The sequence below is a fragment of the Xenopus laevis genome, chromosome 5L, assembly GCF_017654675.1.
Source record: "Xenopus laevis strain J_2021 chromosome 5L, Xenopus_laevis_v10.1, whole genome shotgun sequence".
Classification (NCBI taxonomy): Eukaryota; Metazoa; Chordata; class Amphibia; order Anura; family Pipidae; genus Xenopus; species Xenopus laevis.
This window is the reverse complement of record NC_054379.1, coordinates 58,944,532-58,964,205: the sequence shown is the minus strand read 5'-3', so window position 1 is coordinate 58,964,205 and position 19,674 is coordinate 58,944,532. Positions and strand designations below refer to the sequence as shown.

General features: G+C 36.5%; 1 protein-coding gene across 4 annotated transcripts in view; it reads left to right on the top strand.

Annotated features, from left to right (window-relative positions):
• Window positions 1-19,674, top strand: part of LOC101027285 (lysosomal-trafficking regulator) — a 223,919-nt gene that overhangs the window by 32,262 nt on the left and 171,983 nt on the right. For all 4 annotated transcript variants that reach the window (XM_018263118.2, XM_018263117.2, XM_018263120.2 and 1 more), the window contains exons 3-4: window positions 13,127-13,217; window positions 15,924-17,973. In XM_018263118.2, the coding sequence (XP_018118607.1) occupies window positions 13,127-13,217; window positions 15,924-17,973 (2,141 nt within the window). The remainder of the gene's footprint in view (window positions 1-13,126; window positions 13,218-15,923; window positions 17,974-19,674) is intronic.

Genomic DNA, 19,674 nt, shown 5'->3' with positions numbered 1-19,674 from the left:
CTCAGTAACATTGCAACTCGAAAACTATTAAATTTGCCCCATAGTGTGCAAGGAATGGAGGCAAGGAATTCTAATGGCCAATTACTTTCAACGTGAGCCATCCCTGATAAAGATGAATTAGTACAGGTATGGGGCCTGTTATCCAGAATACTCGGGACCTGAGGTTTTCAGATCTTTCCATAATTTGGATCTTCATACCTTTGCTTCCATTAAGGATTAATTATATCTTAGTTTGGATCAAGTACAAGGTACTGTTTTATTATTACAAAGGAAAATGTCTATGGGAGACGTCCATCCTGTAATTTGGAGCTTTCTGGATAACGGGTTTTCGGATAACGGATCCCATACCTGTAGTAAGCAGGTAAAACTTTGCAGAGGTGCGGGGCCCAATTGGGCCCAATTGGTCCAATTGGCCTAAGGCCGGCCCTGTCTATGGACACCCATCCCAGTGCCAATTTCTGTAACGAAATTACACATAGGGCATATTGCTTCCTTGTGTATTTTGTGCAATTGTGCTGACAGGTTTGGAACAGATTTCTGTGATCCGCAATACAGAGCACAATTTCCTCTGGTTGACAAAATGCCTTGTGTGCCTATGTTCCATTAGATTCTTCAGGGTATTCCAGTTCCCTCCCAAACTTCAAAAACATAGAGGCAGGTTAATTGATTCCATATTGTATGTAAGAAGCTTTCGTTCCACTGGGGCAGGACTGATATAAATTATGTATGTTCTCTGTGATTTTCTAGTAGACTTAAGGTATGAAGATCCAAATTACAGAAAGATCCTTTATCCAGAAAGCCCAAGGTCCCGAGCATTCGAGAAAACAGGTCCCATCCCATATTGAAATATACTAAAATCAACAACAAAAGGAACAGCTATTGCAGAGAAATTTTATTTTTTATGGAAGTTTTAGAGGCGCTGTATATTCTTACAGTTCGAATAGATCTATATATTTTTGCCTGGTAATCTGTGAAGACATGGGGGAATTATTGCATAGGCCAGCTGTAAAGCAGGTCTGTTCATGTAGATTCATATTTTATCATCATAATAATAATAATAATAATAATAAAAAATAACCTTTCAGTTTAAGTGCTTTTGAGTCCTCAGCAGCTTCTGTAACCATCTTATTATAGGCCTGACTGACATGAAGGCTTGCATTCTAACAGGGTGTTCACATTATGCATTCACCACATAAACGTATTGCTGCCTTAAAAACAACCAACTGCTTTTGAGATCAAATAGTACTTATGAGGACCATTAAAGGAAAAGTTCAGTGTGAAAATAAAAACTGGGTAAATAGGCTGTGCAAAATAAAAAATGTTTCTAATATAGTTAGTTAGCCAAAAATGTAATGTATAAAGGCTGGAGTGAACAGATGTCTAATAAAACAGCCAGAATCCAACTTACTGCTTTTCAGCTCTATAACTAGCTATTCAGCTAGTTATAGAGCTAGTCAGCGACTTGAAGGGGGGCCACATGGTACATTTCTGTTCAATGAGATTGCAATTGATCCTCAGCATTTAGCTCAGATTCAAAAGCAACAGAAATGACCCATGTGGCCCCCCCTCAAGTCTCTGATTGGTTACTGCCTGGTAGCCAGGGTAACCAGTCAGTGTAAACCAAGAGAGCTGAAAAGCAGGAAGTAGTGTTCTGACTGACTTGTTATATAATAAATCACTCTAGCCCTTATACATTGCATTTTTGGCTAACTAACTATATTAGAAACATTTTTTATTTTGCACAGCCTATCTATTTACCCAGTTTTTATTTTTACACTGAACAATTCCTTAAAGGTAATAACTGAAGAAAAATGAATTGATATACAGTAAACAAGAGATTTGCTTATCTCACAGTGAGATATACCTTGTAGGCTTTACAAGCAGGGATGCCACCTGCTGGCAGCTAAACCCGAAAAAAGGGGGCGGGGCAGATAGAGTTGGGGTGGAGCAGTAATGACATAAGAGGCAGGTATAATGAAGTAGGTGGAGTAATGACGCCAGGGTAGGGTTATAGCATCACTTAGACACAACTGGCTGGATTTCCATCCAGTTTTCTCAATGTTGTAAATCGGACAGAAAGTTTTGATGTCCAGTTCAAAACCACACTGGTGGCAACACTATCTCTTGTCTATATGCTGCCTGATGAGTAAGCCCCATCCTTTAATTACAGGTATGGGATCTATTATATAGAAATCAGTTACCAGAAAGCTCTGAAATACAGCAATGCTAATTTAAAAAAACAATTTCTTATTTTTGATTGATTTGCTTTTTGTAATAAGAAATTAATCTCACCTGATAATTCATTTATTGCCCAGATTATTGTTCAGTTTTCACAAGGCTGAAAACTGAACAGAAACTTGAGACCCAAACAGGCCTCAGAAAAACCTAACTGTTCAGGTCAAAACCGAACAGGTGTCAACCCAATTTACAAAGTATATCTCATGTTATATGTTCAGTAAACTAGCTTTGCTTAAAGTATTTTTGAGTTTATTTATGTGAGAGGGAGCAGCCATGGTTTGCATGATGAGGGCGGTTTTATTTTAACACTATAATGAAACATGACCTATTGAAAATATGTCCATTAAAGTATTGTAATGCTTGTTATTTAACCAATCTCTCAAAAAAGAAAAAAAAATATTTTGTAATGTTAAATGACAAATACTTGTTGATAATTATAAGAATTCCATTAGTAGTTCTGAAAAGATATTCTTGGTGCAAATTCCCTCGTCAGTAGCATGCCCCAAAGTGAGAAATCTCTGGATTTAGTGAGAAACTGACAAACAGGCCCTCTCATTTATCATGATGTCCCCTCTTCTGGTGCCATTTTATGAATAAAGTCTGGTACACAACACTACATCACTTTTACTGTTGGGACCACAGCACACACATATCTCATTAATTTTTTATATAGAGATATGGCACCTGTTATCCAGAATGCTCGGGACCTGGGGTTTTCTGTAAAAGATATCTTACCATAATTTGGATCACCATACATTAATTCTACTAAAAAACATTTATAAAAACCCAATACTATTGTTTTGCCTCCAATACAGATTAATTATATCTTAGCTGGGATCAAGTACCAGGTACTGTGTTATGATTAAAAATCTAGAATTGTTTAAATGTTTAAAGTCTATGGGAGGTTGCCTTCCCATAATTCTGAGCTTTCTGGATAAAGAGTTTCAGGATAACTGATCTGGTCTGACCTGGATATGTAAAATAAGTAGTATCGCATGTGAAAAAGTTATAGACCGGCTACAAGCACAGTTTAAAAGGCTTTTATGATTATAAACCTGGGGTTTGAAGGAGACCAGTGCAGCCATGGACAGTAAAATATTGTGCATCATTGCATTGCAATGTGAAAATGTGAATGAAAATTGTAGCATCAAATTCATTATAGGTGCTTTTGTACTATGGGACCTATTTATCATACTTTTATCAATAATATCAAAAGAACAGTGATACTCCAGCAAAATGAAAATCACAGTTTTTTTTTTTTACCACAAGAATTTATGTGCCACTTACCATTGCTTTGAATACTTTGCACCATAAATAAAATGCATAAAATTTAATTGGGCAGCATTAAAAAACACACAGCTTTATAAATGAGCAGTTTACTTAACACCACTTTTTACCAGCATAAATATAGTTACACAGCATGATGAATAAACCTATATTTCCAACACTAGTCAATAGCACCCCTCTGCCCCTCCCCTCAGACAAGCTCAAATAGATACATTGGTGAGACAGAGGATTTTCTTTTTTTTTTCTTTTCGTTTTTCTTATAATTCGTTAGACAAACAGCTTAGCCTCTCCAAGTCTTAATGAAAATCCGCCTATGACTATTGCACTATAACAGTAACGCAAGTTATTGTTTCTACAACATTTATTTATATATTATACAGCAGGCAAATTGTAGTTTTATGGCAATGTACCAGTGAATGCCCTAAAGTTATTGTTAAACTATAACTCCTAGCATCACCTGCCAGCTTACTTGGCATGTATGTTTCAAACTGCTGGGCCTTTTGCTGCTGCTCAGAAAAGAAATAACCAGTGATGGTCATACATTTCAAGTTTTCAAAGTTTTTTCCAGGTTTTCTATCAAATAGGAAAGATGGGCATGTGGGGTGGAACTTTAGGTGTCAGTCAAGATTGGTTGGGCCCCTCCAACTCCTCTCTGCTCAGAAGTCACAAGCTGCCTGTCGGTACTGGGCCAATTTAAGTAGATTCCCATTTATGACAGTTCCCCATTAAGTAAGAATGTCAAACTGTTACTCCTTATTTATGAATCATGTATACTAAACATCATCATATAGACCTTGACCAGAGAGAGAAAGTGTGTTTGTGGTGTATGGGATCATTAATCAAGAAACCTGTTTTCCAGAAATCTCCCATAGACTCCATTTTAAGTAAATAATTAACACTTTTGTAAAAATAATTTTATTTTTCTTTGTAGCTATAATAATAAAACATTACATTGTACTTGAACCTAACTAAACTGGATTGGTGGACATATATATTCAGTATGTACTTTATATGACCATGGCCATTTTAAGCATATAATAATCTAAGATGACCTCTGTTTGAGTGAAACTTATTTGTCTAAAGTTAATCAAATGTGCCTCAAGGGCTGTAAAAATGAGGAGTTCATTGTTATCTGTTGAATTCTTAAGACAAACTTACTTAAGTGCTACAGTCTTGGAGAGAAGTTTGAAAACATCTGAAGATTTGCAGACATACTTTATGACTGACTTATAGGGCAGATGAGTGATGCAGGGGTCTTATTGACACTTCTCTTGTTTTTCAGAATTATTAACATATTGACATTCTGTTCGCTCAGAAGGTAATTGCTTGGATAGCAAAGCAAGAATATATTCTTATCATAAATAAAGAAAGTGAAATAAAGGCCAAAAATATTCATGCTCTTGAGCGTTTCATGTTTGCACTAATTTCTATTTGAACCTATCAAATCTGTATATTTTTAAAGAATACATTACTTACTAAAAGAAATAGTGTATATACAATTAGCAAGGAACACTAAGGTGTTAAAGTGAAGAACATTACAATCCTATATTGTCTAAAAATTGAACATTTAATAAATTGTGTATATTATGGTGTGGGTAGTTGTCTGTTTTACATTCTGAAGCATTCATAAAATAGCATAGCTAATGCTTTGGGCATTTTGCTCTGAATTTTTTAGAACAAAGATATGTGGCCCAAATTCATAAATTAATCATGGTATCTTTTGAGGAAAAGTTCAAGTTACAATTTATATAGATAATTACATTTGAAGGCAATTTGCAATGGCACAAAGGCCCCATTTAAACTCTGCTTCAACCCAAGCCCAGGCTGCACACCTTTAAGCATTTCATTTGAGACCCAGGATTCACTCTGTTACTCATTTTAGTGGCCCTTGCCCCCTATACTTTTCTTACAGGTTGTATTATGACCATCAGAGTTTGTTAATAAAATGCACATTAGTATGTGGCAGTTGCACCAAGGCTAATCACAATTCAGCAACATTAGCTGTCACTATGAAAAGAAGAGAACATGCAACTTTCTAAATAAATATTTGACAGAAATTCTGATAGTTATCTTTTTAAATCTTGTTCACATTTTTGGCTTGCAGAGCAAAGAATTTGGAACAAGGGATGGTAGAAGAAATGCTTAGGGGCAGATTTATGTCACCATTTTCTATTAATTCCTATGCGACTTTTAGAACAGTGTTAATCTACGATGAAAGTTAGGAGTTCCTCCTTTGTTAATATGCCTCTAAAAATCCAGTAGGAATGAATAGAAAGTGGTGGAATTTTAAAGTGATGAGCTCTATCCACTACTAGTAATAAAACTGGCCATAGTTGCCACTTTTTTTCCACAACCACAGCATATCAATTATTCCTTAGCATTTTGCAAAATCCGTGGCCTTAGAACATAACAGTGTACAAGATTGTAATCTTTTCCAGGATCTGCAATTGTTATCTAGCAAATCTTGTGTCTCTGTGAGAGAATGGTAAACAGGCAACATAGACATTCAAAGGTTTATTCGGGATGGAGAGGAAACTCAATCACAAGGATTAAGGACAGAGCTACGAACTTGTGCATTAAACATCTCAATTGAAAAATCAGAACGTTTTCTTTGTTGTGGTGAACAAATACTTGCACACAGGGAAACAATACCAGTATTTGAGCCAGAGATATATTTTTGTTACTTTGTAACAAAATACAGTTCCTTTCAAATTCTTTTGTCCAATTACAGAAAATAAAGTGCTAAATTCCTCAAAAATTCATTGAGGAGGGGGATTTAACAGAAAGAATAAAATATAGTATAGTATTTTTTTAAAAGATTTTTGTTTTTTGTTTTTTAAAAAATTATTAACACCCACCGTGATTATTGACAGTGATAATAGTGTTCTTTTATTTAACTTAGAAGAAGAGAGCCCAAAAAAAAGTTGTGAAATTTTGAAAATATAAAATATAAAAAATAAAAAGTGAAAAAAGTGAATTTATTCGGTGAATTAATAAATGTAAACGATTTCTCTCCAAGTGATAGTGAATGCAGTATTATTCATTACTTAAAACACATTCATTGTGCAGTAGGTGAATATTAATGTGATTATTGAATATTTAGTGTGGGTTAAACTTTCCCTTAGATTTTTCTCGTTTAAGATCCACACTCTATGGATTAAAGGAAAGATAACGTAGAATACTTTGCCACAATTCCGGTACAACCGGTTGTGCAGCTCACTCACCAAATGTGAGTTAAGGGAGAGCGTCTGATAGGTCCTGTTCGCGCTGTTTCCACTCTTTTGTCTTTTGTCCAATTGCCAGATTTGTGTTTGTATCCCAGATGAACTAACTGGCACCCTTTTCCACTCAGCATCATACATTTCTAGATATTCTTAATGTGATGGCCATCCCCTGTCACAGGGTTTTAGAGAATGGCACAATACTGTATTGGAATTGTATAGCTGCATCAGGCAAAATAGGGATTGTGAAGGATTATTTGGGTGGATAGAAAACTCACTTGTAAGAATTGTGGGCAAAACCAAGCACTTACGCAGGATTTTAATTTGAGTTGTGTCATGTGTATTTTCTTTCTTAAGATGCAAATATTTCTTTCCTGAGATGAACAAATATTTGCACATGCAGGGAAATGATCTGTGAAATACACTGCCTTGCCAAATGTGTGCAGACTCCTGACTATTTCTCCTAGTTTACTTAATAACAAATCCTACAATTTTCTGTACACCCACTTGTACACCCAGTTTTAATCATGCCTTACCCAGTACCTTTTCCTGCGCGCCGTTGCTGGGGTCAGGGAGGGAGGTAAGGAGAGGCAGTGCAGTAAGTAAGCGGGTCTGCTTGGGTACCTTAGAGAGTTGTTTTTTCCCTTCAAAATATTTTTTAATTTCCTTCAAAATATTGTTTTATTGTCCTTTACTAATAATATTGGCATAGATCTTTTGAAGGCAGAATGATTAGGATAGATGTCAGACAGTAGATGGGTGAATTCCACAAAACATTTGCATCCAAATAAATTTGAATGTAAGCATCTAGAGTGGATCAGGGTCATAAGCATGCACAAAGGGAAACTGAGGTATTTTATATGTTGTAGCTTTATAAACGTAGTTAATTTAACATCAGAATGTACACTTTTTTTGGTGTAATTTACAAAATATCACAGCATTTATGAACCCAGCTGCTATGGTCATGATATAATGGATGCAAATGTTGTCGAATAAATTCATTGCATTTCTGTGTAGAGGTGCCAAGCACCAATGTGACTGTCCTGTCTCTTCTGCTTAGTAATGCATAAGTGTGATTATTTACAGTGTTGAACCCCAGAGTTTCTGAACGTAGCAATAATTTCAGGGTTCCAGTCTCTAGACGTGTTGCAGTAGGCAGAATACAATCATGTGCAAATGTCATTTTGATGCCAATCACCAGAAATTACTCAAACTGCCACTGAAAATGTTATCTTCAACTTGCCTGTCATCATGCAGCTGAAATGATTCTGGATTCTGGAAAATGGTGCTTTATGGGGAAAAAAGCATGGCTAATTGCATTTTGTGCAGTCACTATTATTGTTTATAAACAGGCCCTTCTGTGTATTCTGTAGTATAGTTAGGCAAAAATGTAATGTATAAAGGCTGGAGTGAGCGGATGTCGAACAGAACACTACGTCCTGCTTTTCAGCTCTCTTGGTTTCCACTGACTGGTTACCCTGGTGACCAAGCAGTAACCAATCAGTGACTTGAGGGGGGTGCACATGGGTCATAACTGTTTCTTTTGAATTCAAGTCGCTGACTAACTCAGAGTTAGAGAGCTGAAAAGCAGGAAGTTGTGTTCTGCTGGTCTTTATAGCGCTGAAGGCATTTTTTAACTGGGCCGCACTGGTCTGCCATCCACCACCACCAACGTGCCCTCTGGAGAGGAAGTCAAGATGCAGTTATGCCAGTGTTGATACAATCAAAGTCAAATTGCTTTCAATATAGCTGTGCTTTTTGTAGTGCCGGATGGAAGCTGCTTTTCCACTACCAAGGGAAGCAATTACTGTAGAAAATTCACCCCGCAGCACTACGAAATGGTGAAATGCTGTGTTTATTAGTGCCAAAGACTAGGCTGCTAGTTATGCCAGTGTTGGTTACAATATATTTTATAAGGATATATATATTATTTATCTAAATATCCACTTCAACAAGTATGTTATAGTTGTTATGGGTATACTTTAAGTTACCAGTTTCATGCCTGCTATAGTCATATGGAGAGAGGGCCTTGGTGGCACTAGATGTCACCACATCCTCTGATACTATTAAGAATGGGGAATCCTTTTAATTTTAATGTGAATGTGCAATGTTTTGGGGGTCATGCCCCTTTATAAAGTTTCTTGATAATGCTTGATACAGGGCTTTGACCCCGTAAAATTGCACGTTTGCTTTAAAATTGACAGGGTAAGCCCTGTGTTTAGACACTTTAAGGCAGGGATCCCCAACCTTTTGAACCTGTGAGCAACATTCAGAAGAAAAAGGAGTTGAGGAGCAACATAAGCATGACAAATGTTCTTGGGGTGCCAAATAAGTGCTGTGATTGGCCATTTGTTAGCCCCTATGTGGATTGTCAACCTACATTGGGGCTCTGTTTGGCAGTACACCTGGTTTTTATACAACCAAAACTTGCTTCCAAGCCTGTAATTCAAAAATAAGCACCTGTTTTGAGGCCACTGGGAGCAACATCCAAGGGGTTGGAGAGCAACATGTTGCTCACGAGCTACTCGTTGGGATCACTGCTTTAAGGGCACATTTATCAATATTCTAATATCGAAATTCATGTGTTTTTTTTTTGTTTTTTTTACTCGTGTAGGGACGTGAAAATTTAGACACCCTTACACATTACTGACACTGGCACATCCCTAGTAATATGGACGCCTAAGTGGGTCCTTATGGGGACCTTGTGCTTATGTTACCCCTGTAGTTCTCACAGTGTACACCAGATGGCACTGTGCAGTAGTATAAAGGTCTTGGGAACCATGAGGTCTGGGTCCATTACTTTAGCCCAACCAAGCAGGCTGGAAGGGAATGGGTATTAGGCGCATTGGCCCTAGTAATTAGATAGCATACTTTTTTATAGATCACTCTAGGAGTGATAGAGAGGATATATAGTTGAGCAGCTCAAGGCTCCACCGAGGATATTAGAGGGATTAAGATCCCAGGGTATTACTGACCCAGAGTAGGGACTAAAGTGTTGAGACTAGGGATGGTAGGAATTCACCTAGACTGCCACTGAAAGAGATCCTAAAAACTGGGCAATACCTCTCACAAGCTGCAACTCTCTCTGCTGTATATTCCCTGGCCTGCAGGGATTCAGCCTATACTGGTTCTGTGAGTATATGCTACCTTTATGCTGTCTGATTGTTCTAAACTCCGTTGTGGAAATGTGCTATATGCTATGTTAAATAAAGACAGTTCATTGTTTAATCGTTAAAGAACTACTGGCGCCCATCATTGTGCTAATACACCTGGTTACAGTTGCACTACACCCTGCCTCCACCCTGCTGCCAGGGCTTACCCCTGAGAGAGAGGGCCTCATATGTGATATAACCACACACTGATAGTAGCTTAAACTGACCACAGTAAAGTCAGTTTACTATTGCGCTACACTCGCATGACTTAAATTTTACTCGAAATTCAAATATTCGATTATTTATTATAAAGAATCTAAAACTCGAATCAAATTTGAATCAAAAACTTGAATGTCAGGAAGGCTACAAACAACTCCAAATGGGTCACGGCACCTCTCCTATTGACTTATACAGTTATTTGACAAGTTATAGGTGGTGAATAGTCGATTTTGAACTCTTAAGGGCCAGTATGATAATCAAATTTAGATTTTGGATAATTACCTAGTCGAATTTGACAGTTTAGACCATAAATCTGCCCCTTTGTGTGGCAATAATACTTTCTTATTATGCACTAACAGTGCATCCCATATCTTTATCAAAGGAAAAAACGTTTTTTAGTACATTTATGGGATCTGTTATCCAGGAACCTGTTATCCAGAAAGCTCCCACTTACAGCAAGGCCATCTCCTATATATTCCAATTTCATCAAATAATAATTTTTTTTTAATTATTACTTTTTTTCCCTGTCAAGAAGATATGACATTGTAATTAATCCCAACTAAGATATAATAAATCCTTGTAGTTGGCAAAGCAATTCTTTTGGGTTTCATTAATGTTTAAATGATTTTTTAGTAGACATAAGGTATGGAGATCCAGTTTATAGAAAAAACCTTTAAAGACACTTTATACGGAAAGCCATAGGTCCTTAGCATTCTGATAACAGGTCCCATACACATATTATAGCTCCATATAACAGCTAAAAAGAACATTTTGCAAAATGAGACACACGTCTGGACATAATACGTTAAGTATTGCTGTACTTGATTAAGAGCAAATACAAAATATCCAGGGTTATAATTGTATAGACATACCATTGGAGATGATAACACACTATTTATGGGACCAATGTCCTGCTAGTATATACTTACTATTTGTATAATTGACACACTACTGAAGTCAATAACACCATACTGGGAGGCAATAAACTGTGGTGCTAAGGGCAATAACTTTCTGCTTGAGAGGCAATTTATACAGTACTTGTGGGACTGACCTACTGCTGAAGGCAAGAAACTCCAGACTGGTGTGAGGGCATTTTGCATCCTGTAAGTACTTGATGTGCAAGTTAGGTGGCAGGAGGTGAACACCTAGAGATTTGTCCCACAAGGATATCAAAACAGCACTGTAGAAAGCAGGCAACGGTGTATTTATGGGGTGGACACAGGTCTATGTGCACTATTTCTGAGAAAATATTCCTACTGACATTTTTCTGTGTGCAAGGCAGGTGCAAAGTGCAAAAAAACAAGGTGGATTGCTCCTACTTTTTGCATGTTGCACCAGCTCTTTGTGTCGTAAATAACCCCTTATGACTCTGCTTAAAGGACCAGTAACATAAAAAAACAAATGTTTAAAAATTTGTTAGTGCACAACGAAAAATAAACACTAAGACAAAAGAAACTTTTAAATAGCAAAGCCTTTATTAAGAAATAACTTACAGAATGTCCACTTCCTGTCTGCTTCAGAAACGGCAAAAAGGTGGCCATCCATCCTGCAATGATCGATTTCTCCTCCCTGGCTATTCACTGACAGGCATCGCTTTCATCCTCCTCCTGGTCTCCCGATGCACACTTCTTCCTGCTACTGTTGTGGGGAAGTGAGTTTGGCTGGAGGGGCCTCCAGTTGGTGGGAACTTGGAGCCGGCTGGATCGATGTGCAAAGCCTGCCGGCTGCGCTGTAGTCTGTACCATTTCCCCCCTGAGGGGAGTACAGTGCCCCAGCAGCTCCCCCTCCGCTTCCTGCACTACCGCCGCCACCAGTACTGAAGTGTCGGCTGCGCTGGGACCGTGGGAAAGGGATGGCTTAGCAGAGGCAGCGCAGGGAGCACAGTGTCAGCAGCCAGTCACGGGCACACAGCGGGAGCAGCAGCGACAGACACGAAGCAGCAGCCATGAAGCGGGGACACGACTACATCTCCTGCCCCAGGACTTTGCACATCGATCCAGCTGGCTCCAAGTTCCCACCAACTGGAGGCCCCTCCAGAGGAACTCACTTCCCCACAACAGTAGCAGGAAGAAGTGTGCATCGGGAGACCAGGAGGAGGATGAAAGCGATGCCTGTCAGTGAATAGCCAGGGAGGAGAAATCGATCGTTGCAGGATGGATGGTCGCCTTTTCGCCGTTTCTGAAGCAGAAAGGAAGTGGACATTCTGTAAGTTATTTCTTAATAAAGGCTTTGCTATTTAAAAATTTCTTTTGTCTTAGTGTTTATTTTTCGTGGTGCACTAACAAATTTTTAAACATTTTTTTTTTATGTTACTGGTCCTTTAAAACAGATACTTTGATTGCCCCCAAGAGTATCCCTTTTAGGCAATAGGCATGACCATTCTGCAGTTTATCTAGCACATATGCTATTAGGTATCACTGATATGATATGTGTCACTGCATCCCATTAATACTCAACGTAAAAGCAAATTCACCATGTTTTTTCTGCATAACGCTAGCAAGTACATAAAATTAGCAGTGACTTGCTTGTGTAGTTTTGCTTTAATTTAGTGCAAATGTGAAATCTGAATTGGTGGGGAGTGGCAGGCAAAATTTAAAAATTCTATTCAGTATACAGTTTAAAATAAACCCTCATTACTTCTGCTTACAGATTTTTGCTAGTAAAGTAAACTGTCTTTGCTGCCTAACATAAACTATTTACTTTTAATCTTCCACAATTGCTCTTTTCACTACTAGGTGAGGAATGCTATGAACTTAGAAGGTGTGTATTTACAATTGCTCGAGTTGCACAGATGTGATACATGTCAACACTAGGTTCTGATTGGTAGGACTTTTGAGGGCATGATCTTTAGTGCAAATAAATCATTGGGCTGAGTTGTTTTCAACCTTTTTGGTTTACTGTCCTAACCCAACCATGTTGTGCTATTCTACTGGTTTTGATTATACATCTTTTTTGTGGTAATTGTGGCTTTTTTTAATATTATTATTTTTATATATCTTCCATTTGTAGGAATTAACATGCCGAGAAGAACTGCTTACTTTAATTTTGTCTTTACTGCCTTTGGTTTGGAAGATTCCTGTAAATGAAGAAAAAGCAAAAGGTAAACTTTAATGTCTAATCTGTTTTGCTGTAGTCATTTGATTGCTTCAGACTCTCTTAATGTAACTTTTAAGTTAGTTTTCAGTATTTGTATCAAACTAGTATGGGGGGATTACTTTTATGAATTTTAATTAAGCATTTAATTGCATTATGTGTAATATATTCGAGATCTATATAAACCTGTAATGTATGATGCTAATGTTCCCTCTATTGTGCAATATATAGTGAATAAAGTACCCCCTCTTGTAAAATATAAGGATATTATAAGTTACCGAGGAGTTTCATGACCATATAAAAACACGAGGCCGAAGGCCGAGTGTTTTTATACAGGTCATGGAACTCCGAGGTAACTTATAATATCCTCATATTTTACAACTGGGGGTACTTTATTAATTATAATACACAAATTTTAGTTAGTCATGTGACAGAAATTACATCACTACTCACCGTTTATAACTGATGACATCACTACTCACCGTTTATAAGGATATAATTTACAAGATATTCATGGCTTTTGTGTATTATAAGGTTATTAGAAGTCACTGAGGAGTCCATAACATAATAGAAGTCATGGGACTAAGAGCTGACTTCTAATACCCTTATTTTTTACAAAAGGGTGGAGCAAAAAATTTTTTAATACACAAGTTTCTGTGAGCATGTGGCAAGTTACATCAGTAATCACTGATTATAAGTAATGACATCACTAAGCACTGTTTATAGTTAAGTAATATAAGTTACAGGATTTTTTTTTTTTTGCATTATATGTTAGTCATTTCAGTTTTTAAATATCTGATCCTGTTATAATCCACTGGCAGACCAATTTAAACATGATGTATTTAGTGAATATTAGCTTTTGAATCCTATTGTTTTAAACAAATAGCATTCCTTTCATTTTACTATGGTGAAGTACTGTTCTAAATTTTCAGCATATGTATATAACTGGACCTCGGTCATTAGTGCAGAGGTTGAGATGTGCATTATGAACATATATGCAATTTTTCACAAAGATGCAGCTTGACCAACAAAATATGCCAATTGGCTATTGGCCATATGTGATTCAAGTATGCTAAAACACTTTAATATATCTATCCAGGGAATTTACAGAGTTCAGAAAGACTGTTTTCTAGAAGATTATATCTAGAAACAGGCAATATATATTGCATTGCCATGTTCTCTCCGTGCTCAATGTAATAGAAAAAGTTTTACAGAACCTGGTTTGATTTGCACTTCTTCAAATATACGACGTGGTTGTACCAGTTTCTGTTAGGCTGCAAAAAATTAACAAACAATTAGCCAGCACTGACCAAGTTTTTCATATCAACCAGGTGCACGTCAAACGGTGTCCACTTCAACCGGCTTTATAGTCTGGACAGATACAACGTTTCAAGCCACATTAGCTTGATAAAGGGCCATATGCTGGTTGAAACGTTGTATCTGTCCAGATAAAGCCATGAAGTAACAAATAAAGGCTTTTTAAATATATTTCTGAATGGTGCTGTCTGCTACAATTTTAGGCTGCAAAAAATGTCAGGTCATCCTGAGGAGAACACTGTATTGGAAGTCTTGTTCCATAAAATTGGATCTTCAAATCACCTTGACTACTTTAATGGATATGTCATATATATACTACAGTACTGGGAATTTGAAGGGGAACAAATTATGCAAAATAATGTGACCGATTTACTTTACTGTACACTGTATTGTAATACATTAGCGCACATAGTGGGGGGATTATTAGTTTGAGTTTGAATAAAAAAATTACACTAAAGGTTAAATGCCAATGACACTGCTGCTTTTCAGAACTGGGGTCCTGAAATTAATTCTGACATGACTATTATCTGCATTGATATTCCCCCATTGCTGCATGGGCTGGTTTCCATACTTTAAAAACAAATTTAATGGCTTCTTGGATTGTGGCTTCCCTAGATCATGGACTGATGTAAAGCAGTGCTTAAATGTGTTGGCGCTATGTAAATAAAAGATATATAGAAAGGTGGACCTTACATTTTTTATTATATAAAAAATATGGAGAAATTACAGGTCACCCCAGAATTTTATTATATTATATAAATGCATGGTAATGGAACTCCTCCATAACTTCTTCCAGCTTTCAAATGGGGGTCACTGATCGCAGCAGTCAAAAAGCTATTGCTCTGTGAGGCTACACATTTATAATTATTTGTATTACTTATCTTCTTATTTAGACCCTCTTTAATTCCAGTATGTCACTCTAAGCACCTCCTGGTTGCTAGGGGAAATAAGACCATAGCAACCAGATAGTTGCTGAAATAGCAAACTGAAGAGATTCTGAACAATATGCAAAATAACTAAAAATAAAAAAAAAAAAAAAAAAACGAAGACCAATTGCATTTTGTCCCAGAATATCAATTTCTACATCATACTAACAGTTCATGCAAAGGTAAACTACCCCTTTAATTAGTAATGGCTTAATACAGGGCCTGGCACACGAAAAAATTGTCCCGAGAGGGACAATTTAAATGTTTAAAAGTTTTCTAATACATTAAATGGTATGATTGATCTGGTATCTACCCACTTTATAGTATACTCAAAGGATGAAAAGGCAATTTAAAAAATTCGCATAAATCACAGTTGTGAACAGAGATTTTTCTCACATAAAGCTTTATTACCTAAGCAATGCACATTACTTATATTTTACTGGTTAAATACATATTTGATTAATTTGCAGATTTCAATCTTCCTCTTTTGCCGGAATTATTTGTGACCAAAGATGTAAACACAAATCCGGAAACATCTACAGATGCTGTAGGAGCCTCTAATTTAGAGATTATCATTCCATTAAAACACAACCCCCCACACCGCAAAACCAAGCGATTAAGCAGAAATACCCAACGTTATCCTGGAAAGGATTCCAGAAAATCACATTTGTCATCATCATCTGATTCAGATACAAATGTTGATGATAAAGTATATCTTACAAATAAGCAGAGGCGATCACAGCCAGTAACATTATACCATAGCAAGGAGCATGAACAACCTGGCAGTCTTGCACAGAATGAAGTAGAATCCAGAGTAAATCTTGGCACAATGGATTTACATGTCTCAAAATTGATATGCCTTTCAGAGGACAATGGCAATGAGGTTTTAAATGATGTAGCTGCGTTGCGAATTGTAAATAATATGGAAAACTCACCTTTTGATCTCTGTAATGTCTTGCTTTCGTTGCTGGAGAAAGTTTGTAAATTTGACATAATGCTGAACCATAATTCATCACTTGCAACTTGCGTAATTCCCAGATTAACAGAGTTTCTGTCTAGCTTTGGCGAGTGTTGTACTACTGAGTGGGAGTCACTTTCAGCAGGATGGACAGATGAACCTGTGGCATTAGTACAAAGAATGTTGTTGCGTACAGTCATGCACCTTCTCTCTGTGGACATTGGTAGTACAGACGTTATGCCTGACAACTTGAGAAAGAATCTTATTGATTTGTTAAGGACCACTTTAAAAATTAAATCTTGTTTAGAAATCAAGACAGACCCTTTTGTTCCAAGAAAAAAACAAACACTTCTGGAACTACAAGCAGAATTTAATTTTTCAAAATATCGACATCAAGCTCTGTTGTTGCCAGAGCTTCTTGAAGGTGTTTTGCAGATTATTCTTTCGTGCCTTCAGTCTGCTGCACCAAACCCTTTTTATTTCAGCCAATCAATAGAGCTTTTGCATGAATTTATACAACACAATGGATTTGAATTAGTTGAAAAGACAATTCTTCAAATGGAATGGTTATATTCCAGAGATGAAAATATTACATCACAAGCTTCTTCTCACCTCTTGAGACTTATTAACAGTGTAATTCAAATAATTAGTATAATCAAAAAAGTGAAATCTGAGCAGCTTCATCAGTCCATGTGTACAAAAAAAAGGCATCGGAGGTGTGAGTTTTCACATTATATGCATCATCATAGGGATCTTTCAGGTCTTCCTGTTTCAATATTCAAGAGCCAGGTGTTTACAAACCCTTTTGAGGAAAATGCAAATGGTGAGGTCCATTATTCTGAAAGAAGTTGTTGTATTGCTGTGTGTGCGCACCAATGCCTACGTCTACTTCAACAAGTTTCTTTGACTCAAACATACATACAGATTCTTTCTGGTATACGTAATGTTGGAATCTGCTGTTGTATGGATCCAAAGTCTGTTCTTGCTCCATTACTTTATGCATATAAATTACCAGAGTTAAAAAACTTTCAGCAACATATAATCTCTATCCTCACAAACCTTGTATTGGATCAGCTGGGGGGTGGGGAAGTTCCACCTAATGTAAAACAAGCAACATGCAATATATGCATTGTGGATTCTGATCAGTTCGCTGACTTGCAAGACACAATTCAGGGGCGGGGCTCTGATTCTAGTTCACTGAGCAGTCCCTCCTACAAATTTCAAGGTATATTGCCAAGTGGAGGATCTGAAGACATGATATGGAAATGGGATGCATTGCAAGCTTACCAAGATGTTGTATTTGGCAATGACTCACAGCTTACTTTGCAAATCTCAACCCATATTTGCCAGTTAATACAGAGTGGAAATGGAATTGTCCAGTCAAAACTATATTCTTTTATCTTTAATGGCATCTTGCAAAGAGGGGTTGAGATTGCTCATCATTCTCAGCATTTGGGCGTCACTACACCATGCAGTCAGGCATGCAGCTACCACAGCAAATGCTTGCCACAAGAAGTTCTCAAGATTTATTTACAAACTTTATCTGAACTATTAAAATCCAGGTATGTGGATATTTTTTTGTATTCTAACTTGCATGTAATTTTTATTACTGTGATACATGAGTGTATGTGTTTGTTAATATTATATAATGCTTATGTACCCCTATTGTAAAATATATAGTGAATAAAGTACCCCCTATTGTAAAATATAAGGATATTTTAAGTTACCGAGAAGTTCCATGACCAAATAAAAGCACAAGGCCAAAGGCCTCCATACAGGTCCTGGAACTCCAAGGTGACTTCTAATATCCTCATATTGTGCAACATTGGGTGCTTTATTTATTATAATACACAAGTTTCAGTGAGTCACATGACAGAAATGACTTCACTAAGCTCCAATTATAACCGATGAAATCATTAAGCACTGTTTATAAGGATATAATTTACAGGCTATTCATGGCTCTTATGTACTATAAGGATATTATATCACTGAAGAGTTCCATGACCATATAAAAGCATGGACAGAAGGGTGAGATAACTCAGCCTTCATATATTGTCATATATTACAATGGGGGACTTTATTATAATACACATGTGTCCGTTAATAATGACAGAAATTACAGTATTAACCACCATTTGTTAACATCACTAAGCTCCATTTAGAAGGATATCATTTACATGTAGTAAAATATATAATAAAATAAACATGTAAAACCTCAGTTCCTTTAGAAATAGATAATAACGTAATAGTAGAATTCTTAATAAATCAGATGAAAATAAGTGTAGGACTGGCCAGACCAAGGATGCTTTTAATGTACAGTCCTGCATCTGGTTTGGTACCTGCAAAATACCAGCAACATGATTTGTTGGACTCATGCTGAAAATCCCTAAGTAGAGTCCATAGAATTCATGGATACCTTGTTTGGATTGCTAAAGAATCTGTGGAATTTGCACCCCACATTCTGTTGAGGAAAATTTTCTTTAACCATGTTTCCCAGAGTGATGTCACTGTCAAACAATAGTAACATGGATTGGTATTAAAGTTAGCCCCTGTAAGTAGGGTCTGGTAAGCAGTATGCAGCCAAAGTGGGTATGCGGGTTCAGATTGGGCCAAGAATTTCACTTAGCTTGAAGTTTAATGAAAATGACACCATAAAACTAACACTCACATGTGCTTAAAAGGCCATTCACAAAGGTACATGTATGTATGCATGCTTGTATCATGTTGTGACTAGTGCCAGTGAACTGTTTCAGTCTATTGTGAATGTGGGGCCCCTAGAATTAACTACTGCTATATATATATATATATATATATATATATATATATATATATATATATATATATATATATATATATATATATATATATATATATATATATATATATATATATATATATATATATATATATATATATATAGTAGTTATTATTTAATTAACAAATTGGGTTTCAAATAAATAATAACTAAAAAAAAAATATATATATATTGTACTTATTATTTATTTAACAAATTGCGTTTCATTTGGATATACCCCCTTTTTATGTCTGGCGACAGGTCTGCTTTAATGTTATAATAGGTCTGCTCATTAAGGTTGTTGACATGTTAATTAGCACTCTGTTTTGCGTTGTTAGTCAGTTTGGTCTTTAGTCTTAAGAAGTTGTACATTTATGGGCAGATTTATCAAAGGTTGAATTTCGAATTACGTGAATTTTTGTTTTTTTACTCTAATAAATTCGAATATACAATGGGAGGTTATTTAAGA